This window comes from Ixodes scapularis, unplaced genomic scaffold, assembly GCF_016920785.2.
Source record: "Ixodes scapularis isolate PalLabHiFi unplaced genomic scaffold, ASM1692078v2 PGA_scaffold13__105_contigs__length_92229423, whole genome shotgun sequence".
NCBI classification, from domain to species: domain Eukaryota; kingdom Metazoa; phylum Arthropoda; class Arachnida; order Ixodida; family Ixodidae; genus Ixodes; species Ixodes scapularis.
Window position 1 is genome coordinate 45,235,951 of NW_024609839.1, and position 20,226 is coordinate 45,256,176.

Sequence of the window (20,226 nt, forward strand, 5' to 3'; positions counted from 1 at the left end):
CCGCTTGCACGGCCTTCGCAGCTATTCTGTGCAAGGGTGAGAATGCGTCGTATTACACGCAAGTACAGCTCCAGAAAAATGCGCACAAAAGTTAATATGATGTGGACTTAAAATCCACGGCGGGAGATCGAGCAAAACATCCGTCCCACGGCGGGGGTGAAAATCACTGCTTTCCGCCGCGGCCTCCCTTATAATTCGTAAGTCGAGAACAAAAAATCCGACGAACTTGGGGTTTGTGGCTACTGCGTTTTTAGAGACGACGCCGTAACGTGTATTTCTTTCTGCGAAATTAAAAATTTGACCCTTTTTGCCTGCACGATTTGCGATGAAATCACCCATACATATACTGTATATTCGATTTTGCTCGCTAGAGGTGGAGCTCAAACTCGAGCTCGCTCGAGGCCCATTGGAGAAAAACCGCGTATAAGACGAGTGGTTCGATGGTAGCTGTTGCTCGACGACAATGTTGGTTTTTATTTCGGCCTTTTTATGTGTTTTCGGAACAAGCTCCTTCATCACGCTACCAGAACAAAACAAAACAAAAAGAAAAACTGCCAACATTACTCGCAAGTTTTGTAGTATGAAGGGGGAGAGAGGGGGCATAAGATGAGGTAGGTGAGGCTTATGAAGCTATGCTCCGTTTCACGCTGAGCGCTGCAGCGATCGGATGTAGCCAATCAGGCAGCGGATACGGTGCATTCGTGAACGCTGAACGCGTTGTGCTCCTGGGCTCCTCGCAGTGCGTGGTTAGCTTAGCAAGCGATAGAAAACACGCAAAACCGACGACCGCCGTGACGGTGCACTTTTTGGCGCTGCAATTGGTTGACTCCATTGCAACGTCGGATGCGCTCAGACTTAATTGTTGTGAAACGGATTACAGCATTAAAATATTAAACTGTAAAAAAGGCAATTTACTCTTTTCGATCATGCATGCGTTTTACTTTGAGAGAAAATGGAAGCACACGCTGGATCGAAAGGCAGCTCTGTTCAGTGACAACACCATGACGGTGCAACAACTGCACTTTTCCGTCGGTGATAAGCCTTGGTACGACCGTAATGAAAACAAACGCGCTAGCTCAATAGAGACAAAGTAATTAGAACACAGTTAAAAGAATAAACAAAAAAAAAACGTTCGCGTCCTTGTTAGGAGAGCAAAACAGACGGCGATGAGCCGCTTTCGTTCGCGTCCTCCTTACTCGACACGAGCGCAGCACCGCACGCGCGTATACGGTCCATTTTCATTTTTCATGCCGATTTCTATAATGCAGGCAGGAATAGTAGGTGCTCAAATTTAGCGTAATGGGTGGTCGCAGGTTATTACTCTTTTTTTTTGAGAGAGAGAGAGAGTGGTAGAAAAGACGAGAACTCGCGCTTCTGCGCTCTTCTTCGCCGCACGCAAACGTATAAATGATGACATTCGCAGCCGTCGTGAGCTTCGTCGGTGTTCAGCTTAACCCACGCAAACTTACGATGACGTAGAAGTACGCTAATCAAACGGTAGTGAACCGTTTTTTTTCTCCAGTTGGCGCGTCTTAATCGATAGGACTTCGCGTGAGGAGCGCTACACCGTCTGAGTAACCTTATTACATGAAACTGGGTGTTCGTAGAATCCCTACGAAAACGACCCTTTCTAGGAAGCAGACTTGTGCGTAGTTCAACTACTCTACTCAAGTTACTGCAGTTTAACTACTTTTCTGAGTAGTTTAGTAAGGTTCCTCTACATTTCTATTTCGGTGATAAGTTGTTTACTTAAATTACTTTCTCCGAGTAACTTTTACTCAAATTACAAATTACTTTCGAATTTTAGAGGTAGGTTGGCTTATAAACACACGTTCCTGCACAAAAAAAGATATGTTGGAAGATCAGCTGATATTTGCAAAGAGGTGGAAACGTGGTGTAGGCAAAGCGGGGAGGGGGAGGTTAGTAGTTTGAACTGTCCAAAACTCTCTAAAATTTTGACGATCACCCCCCCCCCCCCCCCTCCCTCTGCAACAACCAAGCTACAAGGCGCAGGGAGCTCACAGACACGTCGCAAATGAGGCCGAGTAACTGCGAAATCAGTACCGAAGACAGACGTTATTTGTGTGTGTGTGTGTGTGTGTGTGTTTTTTGTTTGTTTGTTTTTTGTCCCGAAGCTCAAGGAGACTCGAGGCATTTGAAGAAAGGGCTTGTCCCCGCTTCTCCAGAACGTAGGAACTCTTGCCCACTACAGGTGATGTACACACAGCATCCTCACTCAAAGGAGGTAACAAAATGCAGCACCCGCTCTGAAGCTCATCTGGTGCTCCTGTATAGTTTGTGCTGTCTTTCGAGACGTCATCTGGTCATTTCTCTGAGTTAAGTAGTGGCGACTAAAAGACCGATCCAAATAATTGTGCCTTATAAGTTGATTGTGTTAAATGGTTCGTCAGAGACTCAGCAGTGGCGACTCATATTATTTACTGCCTTTCCCGAAAAAAAAAAACCCCTAAAACTGGTTCACTTCTGATTTTCCCTGAAGCAGTGCATACCAGTTTAAAGAAAAAAAAAAAAAACCGCTTTATACGGGATGAAAGGGCATTCTGAAATATTGTGTGAAAAATACTCCTACTTTACCTTGAAACTACATTGTATTTCTAGTACTTTACTTCAAGTGCATTACACCCGGTGTACTTACTACTTTACTTGAAGGGCATGTAACCTCTAATTTACTTTACTTTGCACTTCCAAGTAGTTTTTAGACTTATTTTACGGAACCGGGTACACAAGCAAACACTGTCTGCAGAATCAAGCTCAGGCAGTGCTAAATCTCAAAGGAAAAATGATACATCCGCAGTACATCATCGGCAAAAAGAAAATGGAATACAAAACAATTAGGCACGCAGAAGCAGAAGCAGCTATTAAAGCATTTCTGTGAAAACACAAGCCGCTTTATATTCAGCTAGCAGAACTTCGCTGACGGATCAAAACTTATGTACTTTCTTGTTACCATAAAAACACATATAAAAGTAACTTCAAAAGTAATTCGCTACTTTTTATGGTAATCAGTAATTTACTCAATTACTTTCAGTTGAGTAATTTCTACACTACGCAAATTAATTTTGAGGCTGATACACAGAACTTAACTTAATTACTTTGTTTGAGTTACTTGTTCATATCTGTTTAAGAAATAGACTATTTTTTTTTATGAATACCCTGAAGTTCTTAAGTATCTTACAGCCACTCGATCCCTCTGATGATTTTCCGGTGACAGCGGCTCAGCTGGTCGCAGCCGGCCTATTATCTTTTTATTCAAAAATATCTTCTTTTTTTCTAACCTTTAATTTGTCATACATGTATGATAGTCTCTCTGTACGTAGGGTGAAGCTGACTGCAGATATACGTTGTGGATGTATATTTGCACATACATCCATGATTTCTCATCTGGAATGCGTGATGTTACATTGAAATAAAACGCACGGTTCATTGAAAAAAAAAAGAAAATGCTGATACTTTTCTTTCAGCTTTAAGTATATATACACAGTACCATTGATCGTTAACTCAGTCTGAACATTGCTTTCGAAAAGTTCCAAATACCCTCGTCCACCAAAACGACAACGTGTGGTAATTAAAATTCTTTGTCTGTTCTCATTTAGATATTTCCCGTTCTGTGCTTATGCATATTATCATGACACGTTTTCATAGCGCGCTTGAAAACTGTACACAAACATAAGAGAATACTACCATCGACACAGCTTAATTTTTTTTAATATTTGCTATATCAAGCTAATTTACGGCAGGCTGTTGATTTACGCAACTACAGCTTAAATCAGTAGTATGTACTCTAGAGTGAAAGTTCAAGAAGGAAGGAGAATGCCACTTGCAATCACCCGTCGTACTTCAATCGTTACTAAGGAGACACATATCGCACCGAACTATAGAAAAGCTTTACTTATAATTCTTTATTCGAAAATCAGTTTCTAATACATTTAAATAATTGATACAGGCTTGTCAGGAAAACACTGTGTCACTGGCTACACAGTGACACCACTTTGTATTTTACGTTTGTTCTCTTCACTGGTGCGTAGTCGTGTTGAATATGCCTCAGTTGTTTGGAACTGTATTGGAGTGACAAATTCAGGTTTAATTGAGAGTGTTCAACGTAGGTTTGTTCGTGTTTTGTTTGATCGTTATTTTCAACCGAATTATTTCTATAGTTATGAGAGGATTTGTGAACTCGTGAAGTTAGACTCGTTGCACAACAGGAGAACAATTCGTGAACTGACATACTTGTATAAGATTGTAAATGGTATAATCGACTCCCCAGAGCTACTCGGCCACATCTATTTGCACGTTCCTCGTCAGTCTTGTAGACTTCATACTTTGTTTTATCCTATAGACTTTTATCATGCTGCACCCATAACACGCCTACAATTGACTTATAACCATTTAGAACAGATTTGTGCGAATGCTAGCCTTGATATATTTGATGAAAAGCGTAAATTTCGACAGTGTGTTGAGGCAATTGTTCTTTCCTAACGTTTCGCTTTTATCCTGTTTAGCGTTGTATTTCTGAAGGAATAAGTGCACCACTAAGGAGGCGTCAAGCTGTTGGTGGGTCACTGAAAATAAGAATAAACATAAACAGTACTCATATAGTTCCCAAGAAGAAAGTTTTAGAAGGTTGTTACGATAGCTCCGACTACGACGATACCCGATCGTCATTGGAGGTATCGGCGTTGACGGAATAGCGGGTACCATCATTGGAGTTATCGGAACGATATTCTGAAGCTCCCTATTGAGAACATATTTATTCTACACCATCTCTGAGTGACAATTAAAACATTTAGTGGGACTGCCAACATCCGTTCTAAGTGTTATCAAAAAGAATTACAATCGAACTTAAAAATAGAGCGTGAGAATACTTCTTTGTCTAGGATGGCGTTTGCTCTTCAATTTGATTTTCAAAATGCCTAGGATGTCACTGACTGCACTGTAAAGAACCTTTTTTGTGCGTTTAGAATTAACTTAGAGTACTTTTCTCCAACGTTTGTACTTGTCGTTTCGATAGCTACGAACGCCGGTGAAATTGTTCCGGTTAAACATGATATATATGAGCGTTTCTCTGGTGAACTTTGTCTATAGGCGTGTCCATTTGGCAACCGGCGTATTCTTCAACAAAACCAAATTGCAGCATGCAATTAAATTACACTGCATTGAAATTACGTAGTCAAAGAATTATTAAAGCACGTATCTATATGACTTTGTTGTGCGAATCAAAAATAAACTTTATATAATAAGTATTATTTTTTTCGTTTGTTAACTACAAAATTAGTTTTCATAAACGAGTGTCTCACACGTTAATTGAAAACAAAAACAAAAAAATCCTTAGGACATCTAAGAACTTTTTATGAGTTGTGAATGCAAAAGCATAGTTCTTCTTCTCCCTTAGTTCATCTGCGGTGTATTGGGGGGGGGGGGGGGGGGGGGGAGGGGCTATGTTGGACAAATGTTTTGTTTCCCCTAAAAAGAAACCGAACTGACGGAACTGACGATATCGCGTCTGATTGGCTAGAGGCTCAAATGACGAAAGAGGGAACTTTCGTCACTTGAGCCTCTAACCAATCAGACGCGATATCGTCAGTTCCGTCACTTCGGTATCTTTTTAGGAGAAACGAAACATTTGTCGAACATAGCCCCCATAGCGTGGACGGCCACGTTTCGCTACTGCCGAGGTTGCGGCCGCAGAAGATAGAGATGCCTCAGGCGCCGCTACGTTCCTCTGCGCCGAGAAGAGCAGAAACGCCTGACACGAGGGCGGCGGCCGAAAGCGCGCCATCCTCGGAGCTGAGAGGAACAGTCACAGACCCAACCTCGTGCTGCTGGTCTACGACGATCATCCAGATGACAGCCATTATGATAGGAACCGGTGCGCTCGCTATTGGCGCTTTGCAGCAGCTGTCCATGGGCGCCGCCATAACCGACCTTCAGTTTTTGTTTCCTCTTATTTTGATCACTTCGCTCCATCATTACCACAGCACGACAGGTTTTTGCCATATTGGATTGTAATGTGTCATTTGCCCCAGCATTGGCCTTTGAGGAGGCTCGGCAATGCCCGTTTCAGTGGCTCGGTATCTCGGCAAGACAAGAGGTCAGCCATGGCGGCTGTAATTGGCACGTGTGTAAAGCATCTATAGACCGTGCGTGAAAGTTACGAATACTCCATTTTACGTTACAACGTACTGCGGCAGATGCTCCCTGCAGCCATTCCAGCGGCGTGAACGTGTCACGTAACCACAGGCTCCGCGTATCGTCGCATTCCTCCCGAAGGTATACCGTGACGCTCACACAGCCTGGGATTGACTTGTACGACTCATGGCGTCCTCTCGTTCTGGGCTCCATCGTAAGCTGAAACAATTCACTCTGTACGAGTTTATTTTACACCCAGGCGGAGTATCGCCTCGGTCCCCTCGCGTCCATCAGAGCCAAGTCATTGCGAGCCAGATTCGACTGCAGCGCCGCCCTGTGACAGTAAGCCGAAGGACGGAAGTTGGTTGGTTAGCTGCGTCAGCCCGTCGGTTAGTTAGCGATGCAAAATCCGTTTTGAGGTTACACAGAGATTTTCTTTTGTGTCTTGTTATTCTTCTACTCCGCTCAGCTTCCTAAATTTAAGCAGTGTGCGAAAAAAAAAATGCAGCCTGGCACGGTTATGCCGTCTTCTCCGCTCCGCTGTCTATATAGTTTCCGGATGTTGGCGCGGCGTCAGTGACGGCGGCGCTGCCAGCGCATCTAGCACGGCGACTAAATATACGAGTTGGAGCCAGTTATACTAAGCAGGTGCCTCTGTCAGTAAGTGATCTGGAATCCTAAACTCGTCAAACAAAGTTGGTGCCGAAAGTTCGCGGAGTGCGCGGATTGGACGTTTGACGAAAAAAGCGTGAAGTCATCGTCGTGATAGGCCAGTTGGTGCGCTCCTTGAACTTCGGCCCCAACTTTGTGTTTGACGAGCTTAGACGCCCTGAATTGTTCCATACTTTGTTTCACATTGAGTCGGACATTCGATGTAGTCAATCAACCGGCACCAAAAGGGCGTCGTCACGACACTCCTTGTCTCTGCGGGCCGGCGATCACCGGCTAAATGAATCGCGCGCAGGAAAAAGCGCGGGATCGCGGAGTGATTGGTTTGGTCGGTGATATAGCAAACGCACAAGGGCGATATGAGCGCCGTGACGACATACCTTTAGCGCCGCTTGATTGTCCCCGTGACATCGCGACGTCGGTTGGTGTCGGAAGTGAGAAGGTGGCTTCCTAAGGTTGGCACCACACACCCGCGAGACGTCGCTTTCAACGTGCATTAAAATGGGTAATTCCGTACACTTTCCAGCCCTTCTTACCCACGCGAAAATTACTAACTGACCGGGTTGGGGAATGCATGCGCGGCTTTTAATATTCCACGGGAGAGAGAGCCACTGCGCATGCTCACAACGCGTTCCACCGTCCATCAGACGAAGATGGCGTCGCTCATGAGACGAAAATTGTAGTCCACCTACAATGCTGTTTGGTTTGGCGCTATCTAGCGACTGAAGCGAGAAACATTGGGTATGCCTGGGAGTGGCGGCTGCATTGTTCAAACGTGAGCTAGTACTCCATGGTGGCGCCGCTTAGCCAAATATCTGAAGTGAGAAATACTGGGTAGGGCCGGGAAGCCGTAATCGCATAAAATATGCCAGTATACCCAGGAAGCTACGGCCCTGGCGGGCCAATTGGAACGTGACTACGTATCACCGGAGTGCTCTTTTAATGCAAAGAAGTATCAGGCTTTTCGCTGCTTCATGCTCCAATATGTGTGCGTTGCGCTCGTATACGTAGAGCATGTCAAAGCCGTCGGCACGCAATGTGAGGCTTATCGTTCAACCTTTGCCAAGTTACAACGAGACAAAGTATAACCTTGGGATCTCACTCTGCTCGCGCCGCCTGGCTGGTGCCTGCTGCGACAGCTCCTACCGTGCAGACCTTGACTGGGAGGGTCGTTGTCCAATCAACAGCAAACAACAAAAAACAACAACAAAAAAAAAAGTCGATTGCCAGACACTGTTGTGAGGGCTCAAAAAGATGCTTCGTACAACTGGTTGGCTTTATGTTTGCCGCCGATAATAAACTCACTTCCGCTGCAGAAGTGGTCGTATGACAGCAGCTTCTTTTGTAGAGCGCGCGACGATCCCGAGCTATCATCGAGTGAATACAACCGTACAAACCATCAAGGTGCCCTTGACTCTCGCGTCATACGACACATACGACGCTACGAAAAACAAAAAAAGTATATTTTGTTTTCAAGTTAGGGCGTTTTCGATTTGTACACTACGTACAGCTGCAACGGAAAAAGAGTAGCACAAGTGGCCGACGACCGGAGCGGCAAAATCGCGACATGCGGCGCTATTGTTCCCGAGCTCGCCGATAACGAGAGTGCCAGTCACGCTCCATGTCTGAACGCGGGGGCGGCCGGCAGAAAGCAGCCCATCCCAAAGCCCCCATTTTAAACGCTATCTTACCCCTCAACTTACTGCCGGCCACCCCCGCACTGAAACATGCAACATGACTGGCACTCTCGCTATCGGCGCGCTCGGAGACAATAGCGCCGCGTGTCGCGATTTTGCCGCTCCGGTCATCGGTCACTTGTGCTACTCTTTTTCCGTTGCAGCTGTACACTATCCAACTATATAGTTACAAGCTCTCATTTCGTTTTGTTGTTTACGGAAAACACTTGATCCTCTTTTATCATTGTTGGGGCTAAAAAGTAACGTCCCGCAAGCCTAAGACGTCGCTTTTCATACGTGTGCCAGATTTCCCGGCCTGAAAAAGCTCAGTTTTACGGCTACATGTGCGGTTTAGATTCGTGTTGAAGCTGCGACTTCCGACTACAATCACGTTTGCTTATTTTTACGTGACGTTGGCTTCGGAGAAAGAAACGTCCGCCAGTATGTCGGGAGGAGAATCAGAAATCAGTCACGTCCTGCAGTATTAGTTTAAAACAAACTTTACAGAATCTAATTAACTCTCGAGTCGCTCTGCAAGTTTTGTTTCTGATAATAACGAGCTATTCCTGATGATGATTGGAATGTTGGCTTGTTCGGCAAGATGCGAAGCCCGTTTAAGTGTGGTTGACCCAGTGTCGTATGACGTTCGCAACTCTAGCTGGAATATAAAGAAGGTACACTTCATTAGCCATTACATTACAAATTTATTAAAAGCAAACATGTCAAATATGCTTTGTACACGTTACATGGTTAGGCTAGTTCAATTTCTTGAATTAAATTAATGTACATAAATAAATAACAAAAATTCTACTGCCCGCTGGCAATTCTTGCAACACCAGAAGCCGTAATTGTATGTCATCGATGAAAACCTACAACAGTTCATTTTGAACTCGAGACAGATCTAATAAATGCACGTAGATAGAAACCACGAAGCATTGCCAAAAATACTTTTTTATTTATAATTGGTGTTACAAATACCCATGTATAAGCTACACAGCTTCTGCGAAGTTGCCATTCAAAAATATACCTCGATGCGATCCGCCGGCACAACCATAGCTTCCAGTTCACTGATCCTCGTCCCCTTTCCTTTCCATATCTCACAATCAATGTGCTCGCATTAAATGCAGAATTTAATTTTTATACGAACCCGTTTATGTTGAAACGGATTCACCAAATGTGAGACGCGCTTCATGCTACCTCAAAAGACGTTATCCGAAATTCAACCAGTCCACTTTGACAACTATCATCGTTACAGTGGGTAGCATCTGTAGAATGCCTAATGGAGGCCTACTACTATAGGGCACAGGACTCGTTTCAAACCACGTGTTGGAGATTATAAATGTAGCGTGCCGATAATGCTTCGGTGACTAAAGCGCGACGTTGTCGCTGCAAAAATCCAAACGCCCCGCTCCGTGAACGTAAGCCCCAACTATGTGTTTCAGAAGTTCAGCGCCCCTGGTGGCTTGCAAGGCAAGAAATTCAAGACAGGTATCGAAGCCTGGGCACTCTTGAGAGTGGTGCAATGCGACGTACGAACAGGATACAATAGCTCGGTCAATGTTCACTTGGGGCTCACGATTAATAATTGAGTTGACACACGCTTCGCAAACAAGTCCCTTGACGTGGTGAATTTGATCAAGTTTTACTCAGGTAAGCGCCTTGCACAGGGCGGCTTATCACCTTTGAAGCTCGAACTGTAGTGTGTGGACCCAAAGGATTTTCATTTTCTCTCAAGCTACTGTTTGTGTGTTATTGTAGGGTACCCGTAAAGCTGGTTGGCGACTTTTCTTGCCGGCTTCCCCTTCCGTCGAGTACAGAGGAAAAAAAATATTGTGTATTGTATAAAGTGCCAAGAATAAAGAAAAAGCGGTACGCCGAAAACCCCACATGCCTCTCTGCCGTTGACGTACGATGGTGACTGTGGGTCCGATAGACACAGGAGAGTTTAGTATTGCGTATGGGAGCGAACGCAAGCGCCGTGTGTTTTCGTTAGCGCCGCGTGCTCCATACTGCGCACGCGCGACGTCACCCCGCGTCAGACTAAGGCGCAGTTTGGTGTGGGACACGCAATGCTAAAACTAACGCACAGTGCTTGCATTTGCTCGTATACGCAATAGTAAAACTCGCTACAATATTTTAAATGCCATTAGAATGCAACTTGCTAAGCTGATGGTGGGGCCACCAGAATGGGAACTTAGTTTTGCCATGGGCATAGGCCGCGTAGACTTGGGGGGGGGGGGGGGGGGGGGGGGGCATCGAGGCTCGCGTCCTCCCCCCCCCCCCCCCCCCCCGGGCCCGGGCCATGATCCTTACCGAGACGCTGTTTACGTGCCATGTAACGAGCTTCTAGTCGCAGCATGTAAACAAAATAACACGCACGTTGCCTTTATTGACAAAATACATGGGAAATAGAATTCCAGCATGCTTTTGTTAGCTTCAATGTCCAGTTCTGGCGAAAAGGTAACGCTCAGCACCCCCCCCCCCCCCCCCCCCCCGGAGAACTTCTCAGCCTGCCCCCCCTCCCTTGGAAAATGGAAAGATTACGCCACTGGCCATGGGTGTAATATAACCAACTTCCCCAACTATAGATGCGATTCAAACATATTCGAAAACTTTCCGCAGAAGACGTTGCAGTTATCTTACTTGCCTGGATCACTACCTTGCAAACACATTTTGCCCCGGAGTACAAAGCGGTTCCTCATAACGCTAGAGTAGAATAGCACACTTCAGTATTACGCATAAGCAATACATGGAAGAGAACTTTCATTTCGAAACCGTCTCCCAGTAACAATAAAAATGTTGAATGTGAGAATCACCAACCGTTCCGAGTGTTCTCAAAGAGCAATATCCTCGAACTTGAAAGGGGGTCAGGAAGTAAATACCCTTGGCCCAACATAACGCTTGCTCTTTACTTCCATATGCAAACTGCCCGGGATGTCACTGCCGTTAAAATCGGTGAGCAGAAGCTTTTTTTTTTTCTTTTTTTTTTCAGTCTAACCCCAAGCTTAGAGAACTTTTCTCCAAATTTCACACTCGTCGTTTCGATAGCCACGAACGCTGGTGAAATTGTTGTACTCAAACATGATCGATATGGGCGTTTCTTTGGTGAACTTTGGCCAGGCACGACCGTTTGGCAACACAGGTTTTCTGCGACAAAATCAAATTAGCGCATGCAATTAGAATGTATCACAGTAAAGGTTTTAGTGAAAAATATGATTTAAGCACATTTCTAATTCACTTTTTTGTTTTAATATAAAATCAGATCTATAATAAAGTGACCCTTTTCAACTTCAGCTCTAGTGTTCGTAAATGAGTGAATCTTTCTTAGTACGGGTTAGCTAAAAACAGCCGAATACTGTTAATCACCCCTTGTAAAATGTTACTGGACTGCATGAATGCAAGTTACTTACCCGTTTCTGACGAAGGACTCAATCATCGTCACAAAGTTGTCGCTGACCGTCCTGTCTTCTTCTGTGAAGTTTTTCTTAGCTTTCCAGGGCTGAGAGAATAAATAAGGAGTCATCGTGTGATGAGGTACGCCCATCCATGAGGGGAAGCCATCTTTCTTCGATCTGTGCGAATATATGAAAGAATAGACCGCGTTTCCTCTTGCCGCATGCTTCTCGGCAAAGAACTGTACCGGGCAGTTAAATAGCCTGTCCGAAACACTGTTCAAATAAGCTTTCGTCAGCGCCAGCTTGTCTCCAGCAGGAACTTTGGACAAGTACTCTTCTGTCATAACTTGTATATCAAAACGTGTCCACAACGAAACCTTTTCCCGTAACGCACGTTCCAGGGTGTTTTCGTCGATACCGTCCATTGACTCTCTGAAGAGGACTGATTCCGGTGGAATGACAACAAACACCGAACATTCATCCGAAGTGACACCCACAAGGACGTCAATGTCTTGGAAGAAACCACGATCTATGGCTACTGCTGGAACCCTGGGTAAGAATTGGTCGTGAAACGTTGGGAAAAACGAAAATGATTTGGGCGCAGTGACTTCGGATACGGCAAGGGCGAGTTCGTCGGCGGTCTTCGACCTTAAACACTCGATAACCTCGTCGGGATGAGAGACAAGATCCCTGCCGTATTGAGAACACCCTAGCAACTTAGCCACGTCGTTTCCCTTAATGGTACTTTCGTGAACGCTCTCCATGAAGTCGATGTTGTTGTGCGATCCGCTCAGCATCACCGCTCTTTTGAATAGACCTCTACTCATGGGGGATAAGATGTGAGCATGAACGCTCATGGCTCCTGCGCTATTGCCGATGATCGTAACGGATTCAGGGTCTCCTCCGAAGAAGCGGATGTTGTCTTGCACCCACTGTAACGCCAGATGTTGATCGAGCAGTCCCTGGTTTCCTGGAGCGTGTGGCGAGTTGGCGTTCAAAAACCCCAGAATTCCCAGGCGATAATTGATAGCAACAAAGACTAGTCCTCTGGTTGCAGCGAGCACTAGACCATCACTCGTCTCTCCAAAGCCGCTTCCGCGCGCGAAACCTCCTCCGTGAATCCAGACTATAACGGGGCTGTTCGCCGCTTCCGAGGGCGTCCAAATGCCGAGATGCAAGCAGTCTTCGGTGAAGTTTTCTGCGCTTTTAAAAAAGGTCGCTCGCAACACTTGGTGGCAGACGCTGGTTCCATTTGTGGTGTCGTATGTCCCTTCCCAGGGTGACCGCGGTACGGGCTCCTTGAACCGCAGGTTTCCGAGTGGCGGTTCGGCGAAGGGTATTTTTTTGTAAACTTCGACCAGTCCTCCGTACGCCTCTATAAGTATTCCCTTGACCATGCCAAGTCGAGTTTGTCGCACGATTGTGTCCGCTTGACTATGCCCGGCCACGGCAAGGAATACTATCCAGATGAGCGCCATTACCTTCAGTACTCCGCAGACCTGCGCAAAATTTAAATTGTCATTACAGCTTCGATTACATGGCAGAGTATTTAAGTACGTAAATTCCCATGCTTCCTTTGTGACCTGTACGGAATGGTAGACCTTGGCTATGGTAAAATTATCAAATAAAGCACACCGCGATTTTTTTGAAAATTTGGTCTAAAATTTAAGTATGCTGTGAAGTATTTTGCCGAGTTTTTAAAGTACACTATTCATATTGCACATTGTCATTTCGAAGTCAGCCTAATTTTTTTTCTTTTTTTTTTCTATATGTTTTTTACAGCAGAGCTGTTAAGGGCTAGTTTCCCCAGTATCGTATCCACGGGCAAACAAATCTTGGCACAAAACTCTGGACAGCTACCGCCATCTGTGAGCGACATCGGCAACCAGACAACCGGCTTGCCGGTTGTCTGGTTGCCGCCGTCTTTTAAAGATGGCGGAAATCTTTCCAGCCTTTCCACTCTGTATCTTGCCGATTTGCGGGTGGAAGAAGGAGTTGCGGTGAAGAAGGAAGTACAGCTTCGCTGTTCTTCCTTCTTCACTAAAGTGAAAAGGCTAAAATAATTTTTTTTTTATCCGGAGGCTGTTAAGGTAACTCAAGTGAATAAAAAAAAGAAAAAAAACATGTACCCATTGAATACCGATTTTTTTAATATCGATCCTGCCTCAGTATGCATTTACCACATTATGGTTTTGATGCCTGCATAAAGGAACCGGAATGCTGAGACTCCTGACATATGAAGTATTTTATGATTCTCGCATTTAGGTTAGAATTTTTTAAAGATTCTGCCATGCACAGTGCATTCACTCGCAAACGTTACAGCGTGTAGGAGACGCTAGACTGAGTTAAAATTTTGATTTGGTGTCACAGATTCATGGGTGGTGGATGCTAACGGCTGTTATCCTTTAGAACTGGCGGTAGCTATTTATTTTTTTATTCACCATACCCCAAAAACCGATTCAAGGGCATGAGGGGGCGGGGGGGGGGGGGGGGGTTATTACAAAATATATTGAAACGCAACAGTAGGCTAAAACTGCATTTTCAAAAAGCTTGTACTTAAATTTAACGAAGCAATAGACTGTGACAAGCAGATCTAAATCTTGTCAACATTATGTACAAAACACGTCTTCACACGCAGACTTGTACGTAATCCGTTACAAATAACGAAATTACTTGTAATCCCTTACTTTTATGAGTAATTTAGTAACGGAATAATTACATATTTTCTAGAGTAATTTTAAAGTAATTCCCTTACATTTTTTACGTAACGGATTTCTTGTAATCCGTTACTTTTTTTTTTTTTCAGAACCGCCCCCCCCCCCCTTTCCCCCCTTTCTAAATTAGTTTTTTTTTTTTTTTTGGTAGAGTCCAGCGCAGTGACACTGTCGCACGAATTGACCAGCGCCCAAAGGGAGGCTTGGCACTCTTCAGTTCCGCAAAGCCTGTTTTTGCAACAACAAGCCCCTGTTGTTGTTTTTTTTGTTTTTTTTAGACCCTAACAACAATGTTAAAAAAAAAAAAAACATTTCTACAAAAAAAAAAGGGGGGAAGGGCAAGTTATATCCGCTTTTTTTAGTCCCTTTGTTTTTTGTTTGCAATCGAAGACAGGGAGAGAAGGACACCAAGTGATTGTGTGCCTCTTCGAGAACCTCGAGGCAGTAAGTCCACAGAAAATAATTAACAATGTCCTTCTCGGTTATAGTGACTACGACCATTTTCATAATGTCACAACACGAGACAACGCTCAACCTACCCTAAAATCCACTAAAAAAGATGTTATAATATGTGAAGGTGTTATTGCCACAAACACCCTCGTTCGTTGCTGCACACTTATCAATCATCTTCTCTTAGAAAACAGGATTTCTTTTTCTGCATCTTTCACATTATTAGACCCTGTTTTAAAAGCTACTTACTTTTGTGCAGTCCAACTTCTATGGTTAACCATTTCGTCGTTTACCCTGAGACTTGGGTTTTTTTTTGAAGAGCAGAAGAACAGAAAAAACAGACAGGTGGTTGGACCACTTTATTTGTGAATTCTAGCCAGGTTGTCTGCATCTCAGTCACTCTTTTTGTGAGTCAGCTTTTTGCGAGCACTTGGAAAATGGTAATAGTCTTCCTTTTTTCTTCCTGTTTTGCACCAGCAGGACGCACCTTATCTCAAGCAGATATTTTCACAAATAAAACATGATGGTGGCTGACGTAGACTTGATATTCTGGGCTTGGGGAGAGACTGAAACTCGTGAATGGGGCCACAGCGCGGCTTACTTAGTACTTTGCCCTTCGCTGCCCGCGGCATCAGCGGACGTCTATCTGGAGAACACTGGAAAAAACTGCAGTCGGTTCGTGCGCCGTGCGTTTTTGAACGGCACCAAGAAAGGTACACACGGCAAACGTGCGTTTACATTTCCTTGTTTTAACCGAAGTTCTAATTAATTGTTGATATGAGTGTCCTTATTTTTCTTTTATTACTTATATTTGTATACTGGAAACTTTTTTTTATTCACCAACGTCTCAACCGAGGCTTGAACTGTTCAGACCCAAAGGAACAAGAATATCGAGCCAAACCTTATTTATTATTTAATTATCACCTTACTGTTAGAACTATGTTTTGAAATGTCTGTCAATAAATGTCGGTATAGTAAGATGGACACATATCAATTCTTATTCTACTCTTGGAAAAATGTATGATGACTTCCGCAGCTTCGCGATTTAGACAATGGAGAAGTTTAGTAGATCGGTCTGATGGCTCCGACAACGACATCCGATACTTCGCCGCCGTCTTTGCGCATGCATCATATCGTTATCGGGTACCGTTATCGCGGGTATCGGAGGTATCGGAACGATCTACTAAGTCTCTCGAATAGCAGGCAACGGCTGCAACTACGAAGATTTGCTTTACATTCGAGGTAAATGGTATTTCCATTGCTTCGGTGAAGAAGCTCAATGCAGAGCATGAAGCATTCGTGAGGAACAATGTGGCACTCCCATCCAGCGCCTCAGTTCAAACGGTGTTCAGCGTAGCAGTCGACATATTGAGTAAGAAATAACGCAAAATGTCTGACGAGACTTTCGAGAGCCAGCTGTTGCTCAAAATACTCAAGCTCATTAAATGGAACAGGTTGCAACAATAAGAACTTGAATGACCCTCTTGCCTTTATTTCCTACTTGAGTATTTCCTAAAATCATGTTAAAAGTAACGCCACGAAAGTAACGGATTACTTTTTGGAGTAACGGTCAGTTACTTTTATGGGAGGGTAATTGTAATTGTAATAAATTACAATTTAGCCTTGAGTAATTGTAATTGTAATTCCTTACTATTTTTCAGTAACGTGTACAAGTCTGTTCACACGTAGCCTTTTTTAAGAAATCGGGCAAAAGAAAAAAAACTAAAAGCATCCCTTCAGCCTCCCCCCCCCCCCCCCTCCCTCTTCCTCTGCCTCTTCGTACGCTAGGTTGTGTGCTTGTATACTTTTACAGACAGCGTGCTTGTATACTTTTACATGTTTGGGCACAAACTCCCAATTTATTTTTGACGTTGTAAGGCAGCCGAGCTTGGGTAGGCTCATGATATCGAATATTCCAGCGAAATCGACGGCCCCTAGCGGCTAAACCGGAAAGCTATGGCGGCAGGTTTGATCGCTAGCTTTCTCGTGCGAATCAGATATCCACAACGACTAACGGTCCACGGACGAAGCCATGAGAGCAGGTTGGAAAACACGTGCCGAAAATCGCCAATAAGCCCAAGATTAAAGTAACCAAAACCAAAAGCAGTAATTGCATACGAATCTCACTCCTACCGCGTAAGTAAAGTGTATCCTTGGCCATTTGAAGGGATCGCACAAAACGGCTCATCAGCGCAGCGCGATGAAACTTTATGTCGAGTTGGCTGAAGATGATGCATGTCTCTGCACAGTATCGACATTGAAAAGGTAAAACTTTTATGCTCGGAACTCGCCACGCTCTGTCTTTCCAAAATATATCAGTAACAACAGTTTCTTGTGCGGCTCATTTTCTTACCGTGCAAAATTTCATTGGACCGGTCGTTGTCGCAGTCTCCTTTCGCAGAGCGCTCCGATTGGGAAGTGTGTCAGACAGCGCTGTGCGGGCTCCAACGGTGCTTCGTTAAACGGGTCACTTCTGCGTTTGCCGTCGCTAATAAACTCGCTTCCGCTGTAGAAGCGCTGTAGTGTGACAACATTTATGAGTCATTTCAGGTGCTCGATCTTTGTCACGCGGTTTATGAACCTCACTGCACAGGATGTGGGGAGTTGACGAAAGCATTGGGTGTCTCTAAGCTCCGCGCCAGTCTCTCCACTTGTTATCCTCATCGCCACATGGCAATGCGCGCATTCGCGTGTGCAACCGAACTGCGCGGCATGTGTCTGACATTATACATTGCAAGCGGTCTCCGTGGTTTGAGTCGCTCCCTATCACTAATCTAGACTATCCTTTAAAGCGCTTCGGTGGCAGCAGCGAATTCGGCAGTGCACGATTTTCGGTAGCAATCGTCGAGCGTATCTAAACGAACAACCTTTGAGCGCGTCAGCGCCTATGGCATGTAAGGGGCCTCAATGCAAAAAGAAAACGGATTTTGCGACAAACTGCATGGAACGTTCCCAAGTGTCACTTTTCATCCATAAAACAACCATAAAAATAAAAACTGTAAAGTTGTTTACGAAAAAAAAAAATGCTTGATCGACTTTTGCTTTTTAGGAAGCCTCAGACTTTGCTTTTCTAAATGGTGCCAAGATTTCGGCCGTGAAAAAGCTTACTCTTGCAGCAAAACTGCGGCTAGTACTTTGAGCTTAACGGGAATTTTTCGTCCAAGGTTTTTCCATACGTTCCGACTGCATTGTTTTTGGTTATTCATGCACGAAGTTGGGTTCGTACCAATAAACGACCGCCAGCATATGTGAAATATTAGTAACAAACTTAGTGAAGCAATCACACCTTTCGACACGAATCGAGAATATATTTTACACACTTCACTTTGCACTAAAATCATTTTGCGAGACTCGCTTCCAACGATATCGAGTGAGCTGTCTTTAATTTGAATTATTAGAAAGTTGCCTGAGTTTGTATTGCAAGGGGTGTGTTTACGACGCATAAATAACATGTCCTAAATTGCTATATCAACACGGTCCATAGCTTATTTATACACGCAAGACAATTGCATTACCCTAATATTTTTTTTCTGCCGGTCTCATTTATGGCCAAAAGAGGTTGTTCTTAGACGCCCATGCACGAACCTGATGACGTTAAAGGTAGAGGGAGAAATCAGGAAAATGCTATCGGTTCGTTGAGAAGAATTGAGCTGAACTCTTATTAGTGTTTTAATTTGTACATGCTTATTTCTAGTAACAATGTTTGTCAAGCTTACCATATTTCTGTTTGACGTCGTATTGTTCTTCCCTTCTGAGGCAAACAAGAAACAGACTTCCCTAGATCCGGCATCTCACGTACTCAACCGTTTTCGGGAGCAGTAGACATTCATTAATCTCTACGTCCTGTTAAAGGACTCAAACCAGAAAGAAGCATACGCTGCCGCTGTTGCAGGGTTGTCAACAATAACAACAAAAAAAGAAACTAGAGTCATTTTTCAAGTTAAAAGTAATTGCCTTTTTTTTTCTCGATTTTTTAGTGTTTACTTTGTCCTGTGAATTATGCACTTTTATAAATAAGCTGTCAAAAAAACTGCCGCGATAATTTTTTTTGTATGAAAATACAGATGTGGTAAACAACGTCTATGTTTTTATGATGTTGTGTTTAACGACAGTCGCCATGCAAAAAGCTCTGAGCTATGGACGGTATGTCAAGTGATGAAGAAATTAATAAAAATAAATATTTTTTTACTACTCTGTACACAACTTTTTGGATTCCTTATTTTATTTAATCACACAAACGTTTCCGATGTTCGCAGTTGTGTCGAGGTTTATGCCAGTCATTTTTTTTTGTGTGTGTGTCTGTAGTCTGCCATCTGCCTATACTTCGTAAAATGGTTTGCCGTAAGACTACTTTTTGTTCAGCTCTATTTGACAGAAAGTTCCCCTATTTTAATCGACTTCGCTTGCACATAGTTCTGCGACAAATCTATGATCGTCATCTGTGATATCCCCGCAAATACAACTTTCCATTGAGTTTGAAGGTCAAAGCACGGCCACTCGACCCTGATAAGCGGTTTCTTTTGCCGGTGCAAACGTAAGTTCTCAGAGCTGCCGCAGTGAGTGGCATTGAGCCTGGTGGCGCTCATACGTCCGCAATGACGATCGCTGGAGGTGAACGAGCGAAAACGCTGCAAAATCTCTTCGATATTGAGATTGTGGGAATTCCCGTCATTATGACAAAACCTCGCTGAGTAGCTTTCAGGCATCCTGTACCGAGCACGAGACGGGTTACATTTATACTGCCTTAGGGAAGTGTTTATTTATCGTGTGTGCCTCTTCGAATCTCACGTGACGTCGCGATGTATTGTTTCACGAGATCAGGTCAGTGGTGTTAAAGTTCAAACAAAAGTCGCACGTGGCACCATCATGGAGCAAAGTGCTTGTTTGCCTTATCCTACTTAGACTCCTTTTTGCATGAAAAGCGAACTTGAGTTAAAAATCGTGCACGCTTTGTTGAAAGAAATCCTTACGAGCTGTTCATACACTGTGAAGGGAAATAAACGCCAGAAAACGATAAATGTCGTGATGGAACAGTGATCTAACCGTCATTTATGAGCGATTAATTAACACAAAATAAATTTCAGCACAGGCTGAAATTGCAGCAAAAGCTGAAATTATTCCCCGTCAATGCCGCGAAGGGAAACCATAACCACCGTTGACCCGCCCCACCACCGA

General features: G+C 44.1%; 2 protein-coding genes across 3 annotated transcripts in view; both read right to left on the minus strand.

Moving 5' to 3' along the window:
* Positions 1–20,226, minus strand: part of LOC8042867 (acetylcholinesterase) — a 309,154-nt gene that overhangs the window by 10,891 nt on the left and 278,037 nt on the right. The window lies entirely within an intron of this gene.
* Positions 11,498–20,226, minus strand: part of LOC8042882 (acetylcholinesterase) — a 121,511-nt gene continuing 112,782 nt past the window's right edge. The window contains exons 2-3 of the mRNA XM_042289619.1: positions 11,903–13,386; positions 11,498–11,639 (exon numbers count right to left, since the gene is read on the minus strand). Of these exons, the coding sequence (XP_042145553.1) occupies positions 11,498–11,639; positions 11,903–13,386 (1,626 nt within the window). The remainder of the gene's footprint in view (positions 11,640–11,902; positions 13,387–20,226) is intronic.